This window comes from Dasypus novemcinctus, chromosome 19 (assembly GCF_030445035.2).
Source record: "Dasypus novemcinctus isolate mDasNov1 chromosome 19, mDasNov1.1.hap2, whole genome shotgun sequence".
In the NCBI taxonomy this organism is placed as follows: Eukaryota; Metazoa; Chordata; class Mammalia; order Cingulata; family Dasypodidae; genus Dasypus; species Dasypus novemcinctus.
In genome coordinates this window covers 5,945,874-5,957,705 of record NC_080691.1, presented here as the reverse complement: position 1 = coordinate 5,957,705, position 11,832 = coordinate 5,945,874, and the positions used below count along the sequence as shown (strand labels likewise).

The 11,832-nt window shown below is 44.9% G+C and overlaps 1 protein-coding gene across 7 annotated transcripts in view; it reads left to right on the top strand.

Moving 5' to 3' along the window:
* The first annotated feature begins 6,263 nt into the window (after positions 1-6,263).
* ZNF10 (zinc finger protein 10) overlaps positions 6,264-11,832 on the top strand; it is a 100,641-nt gene continuing 95,072 nt past the window's right edge. Inside the window, exons 1-4 of one of the 7 annotated variants that reach the window (XM_071209719.1) lie at positions 6,265-6,762; positions 7,746-7,800; positions 9,345-9,471; positions 9,953-10,051. In XM_071209719.1, coding sequence (XP_071065820.1) covers positions 7,792-7,800; positions 9,345-9,471; positions 9,953-10,051 — 235 coding nt within the window. In that variant the 5' untranslated portion in view covers positions 6,265-6,762; positions 7,746-7,791. Of the gene's footprint in view, positions 6,763-7,229; positions 7,462-7,745; positions 9,472-9,952; positions 10,052-11,832 lie in introns of those variants that run through there. The other 6 variants (XM_012522475.4, XM_071209718.1, XM_012522474.3 and 3 more) reach the window with 6 other exon arrangements.

Here is an 11,832-nt window from a genome sequence, read left to right as displayed (position 1 = left end):
GCACTTTTTTTGCGCTGGGCAGCTCTCCTTATGGGGCACACTTCTTGCACGTGGGATTCCCCTATGTGGGGGACACCCCTGCATGGCACAGCACTCCTTGCATGCATCAGTACTGTGTGTGGGGCAGCTCATCACATGGGTCAGGAGGCCCTGGGTTTGAACCCTGGACCTCCCATGTAGTAGGCAGATGCCCTATCGATTGGGCCAACTCCGCTGATTAAATGAGGTTCATAGCACAATGAAAACTGAAGAGGTAATGGATGAACTGTATGATAGGTCAGAAGACATATCCAAATTGAAGTACAGAAAGACAAAAAATAGAAAATACAGAAAATAATTTAAGAGATCTATGGGACATGGTAAAAGGTACAACATAGAGTTCAAGGTAACACTGATATCAGTGTACTTGAAATTCCATCATTTATAAATGTGGACTTCCTGAGTTTGGTTGATAAATTTGAGTTTTGGCTTCTGTCTCCCAATGGGTCCAATGTATCTGGGGGCCCACTCAGTGTTTACTTTTCTATTCCCTGAATATTTAACTGGGATATATATATATATATTTAACAGCTAGAAAACTCCTCACTTTGGTTGCCTGACTCATACAGTAAGAGCCATCATGGCAGGAAAGATCAAGTGGGAACTCCTCACCTGCCCTTCCCATTCCCTATCAAATTTGGTAAATTAGAAGAAATACTAAATTCTGGGATTTAGTACCACCATCAAATACTCAAAGAATTAAGGTGTAGTGGTCCTCATCACTATTCCCATTTAATTTATCTACCACGGGAAACAGACTTTGGCCCAGTGGTTAGGGCGTCCGTCTACCATATGGGAGGTCCGCGGTTCAAACCCCGGGCCTCCTTGACCCGTGTGGAGCTGGCCATGCGCAGTGCTGATGCGCGCAAGGAGTGCCGTGCCACACAAGGGTGTCCCCCGCGTGGGGGAGCCCCATGCGCAAGGAGTGCGCCCGTGAGGAAAGCCGCCCAGTGTGAAAAGAAAGAGCAGCCCTGCCCAGGAATGGCGCCGCCCACACTTCCTGTGCGCCGCTGACGACAACAGAAGCGGACAAAGAAACAAGACGCAGCAAATAGACACCAAGAACAGACAACCAGGGGAGGGGGGGGGGAATTAAATAAATAAATAAATCTTAAAAAAAAAAAAAATTATCTACCAGGCCCCTGAAAAAGCCAGATGGATCATGTAGCAGTATGATATGGTTATGAATTGCAAAAATAGATGTTGGATTATGTTTGTAATCTGGTCTGTACCTGGTCATGATTAAGTTATGATTAGGGCTTTGATTGAGCCATGTCATTAGGGTCTTGAATCCCCACCCCTTGGTGGGTGGGGACTCACAGATAAAAGGTATGGCAAAGGACAGAGTGGAGGGTTTCTGATGTTGGAGTTTTGATGTTTATGCTGAAGCTTTAAGCTGGAGCCCCAGGAAGTAAGTTTACAGAGGAAAGAGAGGCAAGCCCGAGGAAGAGAGGACTTGAGCCAGGAGAAGAACACAGAGGAATAGAGACAGCTCCTTAGACAAGGCAGAAACCCCGGGGAGAGGGACAGAGCCATTCACCTGATACTCTACAGCTGACTTTGTGGAGAGAGGCAAAGTCCAAAGAGCCTCATAATCTACAGCTGACCTTGTGGAGAAAACAGAGGTGCTGAGCCCAGAGGAACCCAGGAAGCCTGAACCCTCGCAGATGTCAGCAGCCATCTTGCTCCAACACGTGGAAATAGACTTTGGTGAGGGAAGTAACTTAATGGCCTGGTAACTATAAGCTCCTGCCCCAAATAAATACCCTTTATAAAAAACAATTTCTGGTATTTTGCTTCAGCACCCCTTGGCTGACTAATACAGATTGTGATGAATACTTGTGAACTAATGTAAATAGTCAGTTGATAGCATCAAATGCTTTATGTGCTGTCTTTACTGAAACCTGTCCACATAGTTTCTGGTTGGAAAAACTCTGGTATGGAGTTTTCCCCTCTCAATTCCCATCAGTAGAGACGATTAAAAACAGATACCTTTACATAGCAAGGACATCGTTACATATTCATTGGGTTGGATAAGGGTCATTGTTTTAGTTTGCTAGTCTGCTGTAGGCAGATACCATAAAATGGGTTGGTTTTACTAGTGGGAATTTATTAGCTGACAGTCCTATGGTTTTAAGGCCATGAAGATGTCCAATCAAGGCATCATCAAGGCAATGCTTGCTTTCTGAATACTAGCTACTGGCTGTCCTTGGTTCTTTTTCCATATGGCTAGGCACATGGCAGCATCTACTGGTGTTCTCCTTCTTTTCCAGGTTTCTTTGCTTTCAGCTTTTTGCTTCCATGACCTTCTTTTTCTGTATTCCTCGCATTTATAAAGGACTCCAGTAAGAAAATTAAGACCCATCCTGGGCCAATGCCTTAACTGAAGTAACCTCATGGAAACCTACTTACATCCACAGGAATGGATTAGCTTTAAGAACAAGATTTTCTGTGGATACATACAGTTTCAAACCACCACAGTTATATTCAGTCTCATTTTCTGTCATAATACACAGAGACCTTGATCAAAGAACATCATGCTGGCCCACTATACTGATGTCTTCAACAATTGGAAATGTATAGGGAGTAGCTAATACTCATGCCCTAATTATCTATCTATCTATTTATCTATCAGTTATCTATCTATCTATCTATCTATCTATCTATCTATCTATCTATCATCTATCATCTAACTATCATCTATCTATCTATCTATCTATCTATCTATCTATCTATCTATCTATCTATCTATCATCTATCATCTAACTATCATCTATCTATCTATCTATCTATCTATCTATCTATCTATCTATCTATCTATCTATCTATCTATCTGCCAAAAACTAGAAGGGAAACCCCAGAAAGATTCAGGACCTACCATATCAATGAGGTTTTTAGAGGTTCAGTGATCTGAAGAATACTAGGAGGGAAGCAGATATGAAACAAGCAATTGAGCTCCCGCCTACTGCACAAGAGGTCCCTCGTTCGGTTCCTGGTACCTCCTAAAGAAGACAGCAAGCTGGCACAATGGGCAGGTACAGTGAGCTGATGCAACAAGACAGAAGAAGAAAAACCTGAGTGACACAGCAAGGCAAGAAGTGGAGGTGGTTCAAGCAATTAGGTGCCTACTTCCTACATTGGAGGCTCCTGATTCGGTTCCCAGAGCCTCCTAAAGAAACAAGGAAGACGAACAAACACAGCAAGTGCAAACAACAAGGGGTAGGGAGAAATAAAATCTTAAAAAAAAAAGATACTAGGATATCCCCTCTAAAGTAAAGGGAATTGCGATTCACACCCCATAACACAAAGGTGTTCAGTGCTTGGCTGACCACTTTGGATTTTGAAGGCAGTTTTTAACTTTACTTGGAAATTCTGACAAATTTGTTGGTTAACTTGTAAAGATTCCAGTTTTGAGTAGGGCCTAGAGCAAGAGAGGGAGAGGCAGCAGGCCCTGGATTAGTGCAAGCTATTTTACAAGCTACGCCGTATGACGCAGCAAGTCTGACTGTTCTAGAACTATCCAGGTAAATAAGGATGCTTCTATGGAGTCTGTTTCCATTTCTAATAGGAGAGTTATAAGAGAGAACTAATAGGGCTGTGGAACAAGGCCATATCCTCTGTGGCACAGAACTACTTTCCATTTGAAAAACAGATTCTGGCATAACACTGGACTCTAGTTTTAGAGACTGAGCACTTTACACCTATGTGATTATGTGCTAACCATCTCTGAGGAATATTGCTAGGTTCATTGCCTGATCCTAAAATTCACTGCACAATGGAAATGGTTTGGGATGAGGCCCTGGAAGGCTATGCCAACTATCTCAACTTATATTTAGGCCTCTTTGGACTCTCTATGACCAACTGACAGAGGAGGAAATTTCAAGTCTGGTTCACAGATGCATCAGCACCATTTGGAAAGGGTGACTGATACATTTCAGTCTCACATGTGGGAGAACCCTAAAAGGCAGTTTTGAAGGGAAAACTCCCCCAGTGGCCAAAACTGTCAACAGTCCACTTGATAATTTGCTTCATATAGAGGGAAATATGGCTGTAGATGTTGGGTATGCATTAACTTCTTGGCAGTGGTGACTGATTTGGTTTCAGGGTATTGAGAGGAACAAGGCTGGAACATCAAGGGTAAGGAGGTCTGAGGAAAAGTTCTGTGGATGAACCTTTCATAGTGGCACGAAGCATGTGAATTTTTATGTCTCATGTTAATGCCTAGAAGAGAGGTAAATGGAGGGACACTATAACTCATCTTGTGTATATCAGCTAGCGTCAGACCATACAACCCATATTAAGGAAAAGGTGTGATAATGGCGTCCTGACCTTATGGAAGACTACTGGTCTTAACCTTTACTTGATCACTAAGAAAGTCATGGGAAGCGGACTTGGCCCAGTGGTTGGGGCGTCTGTCTACCGCATGGGAGGTCCGCGGTTCAAACCGCGGGCCTCCTTGACCTGTGTGGGGCTGGTCCACGCGTGGCGCTGATGTGCGCAGGGAGTGCCGTGCCACGCAGGGGTGTCCCGCGTGGGGAAGGCCCACGCGCGGGGAGTGCGCCCCGTGGGGAGAGCCGCCCAGCGCAGAAGGAAGTTCAGCCTGCCCAGGAGTGGTCCTGCAAGAACGGAGGGCTGACACAGCGAGATGACGCAACAAGTAGACACAGATTCCCATGCCGCTGACAACAACAGAAGCGGACAAAGAAAAAAAGACATGCAGCAAATAGACACAGAGAACAGGTAACTGGGGGGGGGGGAGGGGAGAGAAAGAAAATAAATAAATCTTTAAAAAAAAAAGTCATCATGATAGAATGTGAAATGGACTTTTGATGATTCCTAAGTTTTACAGTATGTACTTGTGATACAATTACAGGGTCTATCTCAAGGACATCCAGTTTCTATATTTTTGGTTATAACGATAAGGCAAAATCTATATAACCTGTCCATCTATTTTGGTCTGTAGAACCCATGATCAGTTAGCCTGTTCCAAAGGCTTCTGTAGGTCCAACAATTCTGAATGCCATTATGGCCTTGAGTCTATTGCATTAACCAACCCCACCTTGCCTCTGATGATTAGGTTCTGCTACTAAGTCTGTTCCATCCCAACATCCTATCATCTCCTGTGATAAGAGGGATCTCGCTACAGTGGCCATATCTTCCATATTTGTCCTTGGCCTATACCATACAGCTATAAACACTTTTTTAAAGGATGCTAGCATTTCTCTCATCAATTAATTTCCTAATGCCCCGGTGGAAAAAAGTGTCCTTTGGCTTCCTTGGGGGTCAAAATTGAGGAATGGTTGAGTGGATTACTCAGGATAAATCTGTATCAATAACCTTATTTCTGTAAACCACTCTATTGTGCCAAGGAATTTCCTGATATCTCTACCTAGTATTGGCTTCTGCTGAGTCCATCTTTTAGGTAACCAACTGAAGAAAAAGTTATAACCGCTCCTAGCTTCTTGCAATTACACATTGAATCCAGAAGATTGTAAAATATACCCTATAGTAAAAAATATCCTGCCTGATAACAGATTTTCCAGCCCTCCAAGTTCCAGTATCCTCATATTATCGTCCCTATATATACTCTTCAAATTTTCACTGCAAATTAGCAAAATACTGCTTGTGTGTGTGTGTGTGTGTGTGTTGGCCTTACGAGGCTCTGTCTCCCCAAGGCATGCTGGAATATTATTGTGGTTATTGGTGTTTTGGTAGTGGCATGAAGAAAACTGTACTCCCTTTCGAAGTAACTTACTTGGATTATGTCATTATAGGGTCTTTCACCCAGGCAGAATTAACTTCATCGGGTAAATTAGGACTATGGGAGATACTGCTTCTGCTCTCGCTGGAGACTCAGTGGGATTTTAAAACTCAGAGTATTTTATTAAAATTTCCCCAGTTGTTCCAGTTGGTATCCTAATATTTGCATAGGAGAACTAGGGAGGCTATGAATTCAACCAATGCTGTAATTCAGCCACTTTTAGGATCTGATTTTGCATCTGTTAACCCTGTGACTACATGACATAAAATACTTTTGGGTGGTTTTAGAAACTTTCTCTTATTTTTTTCTAGAGCTAATAATACCTAGACCTGTAATTTTTTCTTTGGGTCCTCCAATGCAGTTACAAAAGCCAGCCCACCCTACGGGGCTCTTCAGACCTCAATGATGGTCTTCACAGCTGGCTTTTAATCTACCAAAAGCTATATATTGTGTTCCATGAATTATTTTCTAATGATAACTACAGATCTTCACTCCTTTTGAAAGCGAACTCGTCAGAGCTAATCCACAATTCCACATGAGAGATGACAGTTTAGGCAAGATTCGTAGTTAAGATAAAAACCACGCACGTGCCAATCTCAACGTGCTCTAAAATATATTTTCTTCCCTCCTAAACTCGTTTCCTTTCCTATGTTCATCATGTTGGTTGAATAAAGTGATTAGCCAAGAGATCCAGACGAGTCATCGTGGTATAAGTGGAAGTTGAAGTCATGATTCTTTTTCATAAATGTTTCCAACCGAACAAGGCTCCCTGATTGAGCGGGCCGACTCGCCCCTAATCCTCAGATTTCAACACATGGTAGCCCCACCCCCACCCCTCCTCCCACCCGACTCCGATCCTGAGCTCTTTCAGGGCAGGGACGCATCCGGTTTGTCCTGCAAAACCTCTCCGAGATACTCAGGACAGTGCCCGCCACAGCGCAGGACCAAGAACAGCCTCTCAGGTAAACACGGGCGGTCCAGTCGACCGGACCTTCCCACTCGTGCGTGGGTCACTAGGCCTCCTCTTTGTGGAGGGCTTTAGGCGCGTCGAATCCAAGAAGGAGACAAGGGGGCAGTTCCCCTGGGCCCAGGAGGAGCCGAGTTTCTCTCAAAGACCTCATTCTGGTCGCGCCCAGAGGCTCAGGCACCCGCGTCCACCTAACTAGAGCCACAGTCACCGTCCCAGCGCGAGCGCCGTCTGGGCCCCGCGGCGGGCCGCGAGGGGTTCTGGGAGGCGTAGTTCGCCGAGTTGAGGCCGCGGTCGCTTATGGGAACTGTGGCGCGCCGAGGTGACTGAGCTGCGGCCGCAGTCGCTTCCGGGCGCTGCAGTGGCCTGAGGAGCGGCCTCTCCCCGGGGGCGCTGTGGGGGCCGCAGCGGGGCCTTGGGCCTGGGGCGCCGCGGTCACGCCGCAGGGCCTTCGGGGAGTCGCCGCGGCCTGAGGCCCGGGCCGTCGTCCCCGAGGCGCAGGGGGCGCCGGCGGGCCTTCTGGGAGTTGTAGTTGCCGGGGGGGCCGGGCCGGTTCTGGGAACTGTAGTTCCCGAGGCCGGGGCCCTGGGCGAAGGCTCCGCTCCCCAAGGCTCCCGGGCGCGCTCCACGCGTCGCCGGCGGCGGTGCTCTCGCGCGCGGACCCGGTGTTCTAGCCTCGGTCGGGCCGAGGCAGGTAAGGGCCGCCCGCCGTGGCGCCTTCCGGACCTGCCGCCCGCGCCGAGGTCTCTGGGGACCCGCGCCCGTGGCTCCTGGTTCGGTCCCGGGCACACTTGGCTCCCTGGCCGGGAGAGCGTGGAATCGCGCAGGCCTGTGGCCGCTGCTGCTGCGCAGGTGCCCTCGCCGCGGGGCGGGGAAGCGGAGCCTGGCGCCGGCTCGCGTGGAGGCGGCGGGACGTGGGCCCCCTGGGACCCCGGCCCAGCTGGCCTGCTCGTTCACGGCCCTTTCTCTCCCTGCCAGCTCTGTCGCTTTCTCCTTCTCCGTCCTGCTGGGTCTTCCGTGCGCCATGCCTCAGGTAAGCAGGTGTTTCCTCTCTCTCAAGTGCAGTCGTCCTTTCTAAGGGCTTGGGGACATACGCTTTCTTTTGCCTGAAACTTCCGTGACTCTGCCACCGCCAGCCCCCTTCGCTCCTCTTCAGGTACTTTTGGGGAAGTTCTACAGATGTGGGTGGTGGGGTTTTTGACCCAATTTAGAGTGAAGTGTCACTTAGATTAGCTACCCTTCACTTATTTATTCAACATATTTTTATTAAGCATCCGCGTTAGTGGTTGTCAGATTGTGATCCTGGGACGTTCGGTAACAGCATCACAGTCACCTGAGAATTTAGTGAAAATGCGTAGGCTTGCAGCCACACCCCAGACCTTCTGAGTGGGAAACGCGGGGGTGTGGCCCAGCAGTCAGATTTTTAACAGTCTCTTCAAGTGATTCTAATGGATAATAAAATTTAAGAACAGTTGACCTACATTAGGTCTTGAATATGCAGCAATAAGCAAAACAAAAATCTTCGAACCCTTAAAGCTTATTTTTCGACATGTTAAATTTTGTTAGCAAAGAATTTTCATGATTTATCTCTGCTTGGTGCTAAGTGTCTGGCTGGCAATTGCTCTTCAGGTGGGGATTAAAGGGTCAGTCGTTCTAAATTAATTTCTGTTCTTTAGCTTCACTTCTTTATCTTACCTTCTGTCATATTTATCTCTAAGTCCAGTTTAACTGTTCAGGAAACAGCTTCCTTTATCAGACAATAATATTTTATCACGTTTTTTAAAAAATTAGAAAATTAAAAAAATATAACTCTGCCATACACCTGGGACTGCTTTTGTTTTTGGACATTCTTCATGCCTTATGGTTATGTGAATCACTCGGGTAGTGCAAAAATTCAGGCTGCAAAGCGGGGCTTTTTTGTTTTTTATTCACTCTAACGCGAGAGAACCTTTTTTAAGTTGCATCTTGGGAGGTTTTAAATTGCTCACCTTGAGAGGCCCTTGTACTTTGCTGTTTATCCTCCTTGTCTTGTGACATTGCTGAAATTGCGAAGCTTCACAACTGTTTCTTCGGGATTGGATAGGATTGTGACAAACTTGAGAGTATATGCCTGTATTTGAAGGGTGCTGCTGCTCTTTACTCCAGCCAGTGGTTACTATGAAGAAATTCTGGCTAGATCACATTAGAAAAGGCTGACATTAAGGAAAACTTGCATTGCACATTAAACACAAAGGAATAGTCTCCACTATTCATTAAATGTTGTAAGAGGTTAAGAATTTTTAAACCAAAACCAGAAATTCATGTTATCATGCTCATGCTCCTTTTATCTTTCACAAAACTGTAAATTTTCAAAATCTCATATTTTTCCTTTTTTCCAGTTATACAATAAAACAAATCAAAGACCTGGGCACTTAGTTGTATGATACCTTCTTGATCTACATTACTCAGAATTCTGAATTCTCCTATTGCCACTACGTATACAGACTTCCCTTCCTCTGCAGTGGACTCGTTTCACTTCTTTATCAGAGCCTTTGGGGCATGAGTCCTGGTTGTGTGGATATTTGTATGTCATTTCAGGGGTCAGTGACGTTCAGAGATGTGGCCATAGACTTCTCCCAGGAGGAGTGGGAATGGCTTCATCCTGCTCAAAGGGATTTGTACAGATGTGTAATGTTGGAGAACTATGGCCACCTGGTCTCACTGGGTAAGTAGTCTCTTTTATCTCCCCCAAGTCAGAGTTTGCCTTTTAGGGAAACTGCTGTGAATTTTATCTGACTGAATACTCTCAAGGCAGGTATGTTTTTAAAAAATTATTATTTTTAGTTTTTAAGGTGTGATTGTAGCTTCACCTAATCTTTAGACATCTTTCACACTTACATCTGACCATCTGGCATTTCTTTCCTTCTTTTTTTTTTCAGGTACCGGGGCCATCCCTGGGACCTTGTAAGTGGGAAGCAGGTGCTCAACCACTGGCCACATTGACTCCCTTGAGTTGGTTTTTTCGTTTGTGTTTTTGTTGTTGTTGTTTTGTTTTTAGGAGGCACTGGGGACCTAACCCAGGACCTCCCATGTGGAAAGCAGGCACGCAAGCACTTGAGTCATATCTGCTCCCCTGACATTTCTTTTTAACACCCCTCATTTCTGAGAATTCAGACTAATGTTGAATTTATTTCATTTTCTGTAAGCAGGCCTTTCCATTTCTAAGCCAAATGTGGTTTCCTTATTGGAGGAAGGGAAAGAGCCCTGGATGGAGAAAGAACATGTGAAAAGAGAGCTGTTTTCAGGTGAGTTAGAAGCCGGTGGGAAAGTTTTTTTTTAAAGTAACAATCCAACTTGTCAATGAGAAAGCATGTTTTTTGTATGTTTGTTAGAAACTTTTCTCTTAAAAATACCTTGAAACAGTGTGGAGACTGTGAAATCTTGTCAGTAGGAGCTCTGTAAGGGACCGCTCACATCTTCTTGCCAGACCAATTCAGCTCTATTTTATACTTTGTCCCATTTTCTCACAGAGGGAAGTATCCTCCTTTCTATTGTTAGCTTCTGTCTGGTCTCTGAATTTCATTTCTTTTTGTTTTTTTCTCCCTTTCTTTAATTAAGTTGGAGTATGTTTTTGTTGACTAATTAAAAAGATACATATTTTTTCTTTATATTGCTATACTATCTAGCCATATTGGAAAGACTAATTTTTCACTGATTAATTGATGGTTTGTTCAATCTCATTTATTATCTTACTTAATATGTACTGAAATGGTAATCTCGGCAAGATTTTCTTAGGTGCTGTAGAAAATAGAGGGGGCGTACACAGGTATAGTTACTACTAAGGAATTTATGGCCTAGTGAGATAAAATGTATCTGAAAATAACTTACATTAGAGACCCTCAAATTGGCAGTTGGCCCTTATAAAGTATTTCCAGCTGGTGTTTTAAACCTGGATAATTTGCATAGTGATAACAGTAATAAAAACATAAAAGACAGGGACGGGGCTGGTTTTGAAGAAACAGTGATGAATTAGTTTGGGATGTGCTTGGTGTGAGTAGAGGATGGTACTTCTCTGTGAAGATGTACAATGGACTGTTGAGATATACCTTAGAAAAAATTCAAATTAGGGACATAGATGTGGGAATCTTTTATTAAGCAAAAATTGAAGCCATGGGATTGAATGATAAGTGCTTTAAAAGTGTTCTTCACCCTAAGTAGACAATAGATTGCTTGTGAAGCCTTTAAAAGATGGCCATGCCTCACCCTTGAAGAGTCTGACATAGATCTGTGGAGCCTAGATGTGTTTATGAAAAGTTCCATAAGTTCTGTAGTTGGTTCTGAAGCAAACCTCTAATGGAGATACCCTGACCCTTCTAGAGTGGTACTGTTGGGAGAAAAGTAGGAATGCCTATATTTAGAAAGCAGCAACAGCTTGGAAGGACTTTTAAGGAAATGGAACAAGTGCCATGAAAACTGAACTCTTTCTTTAAGGAGAGAAATGGTTGGTAATGTCACATGCTAAAGACCTGGAGGAGGATAAAAAAGGATTTGGAAGAAGGTATTGATATGGGCTGATGTCATGTTTTTTGTTATTTTTTTAGATTTAAAAGAAAAAAATTATCTCTCCCCTTCCCTGCCACCCCGGTTGTCTGTTCTCTGTGTCTGTTTGCTGCGTCATCTTCTTTATCTGCTTCTGTTGTTGTCAGCGGCACAGGAATCTGTGTTTCTTTTTGTTGCATCATCTTGCTGTGTCAGCTCTCCGTGTGGGTGGCACCATTCTTAGGCAGGCTGCACTTTCTTTTGTGCTGGGCATCTCTCCTTATGGGATGCACTTCTTGCGCGTGGGGCTCCCCTATGCGGGGGACACCTCTGCGTGGCAAGGCACTCCTTCGCGTGCATCAGCGCTGTGCAAGGGCCAGCTCCACACTGGTCAAGGAGGCCCGGGGTTTGAACTGCGGACCTCCCATGTGATAGATGGACGCCCTAACCACTGGGCCAAGTCCGCTTCCCTGACATCATGGTTTGAGGTGGAACAGGTGAAGGGAGAATTCTTAATTTAAGGTATGAGTTGAAGTAGAAAAATGAC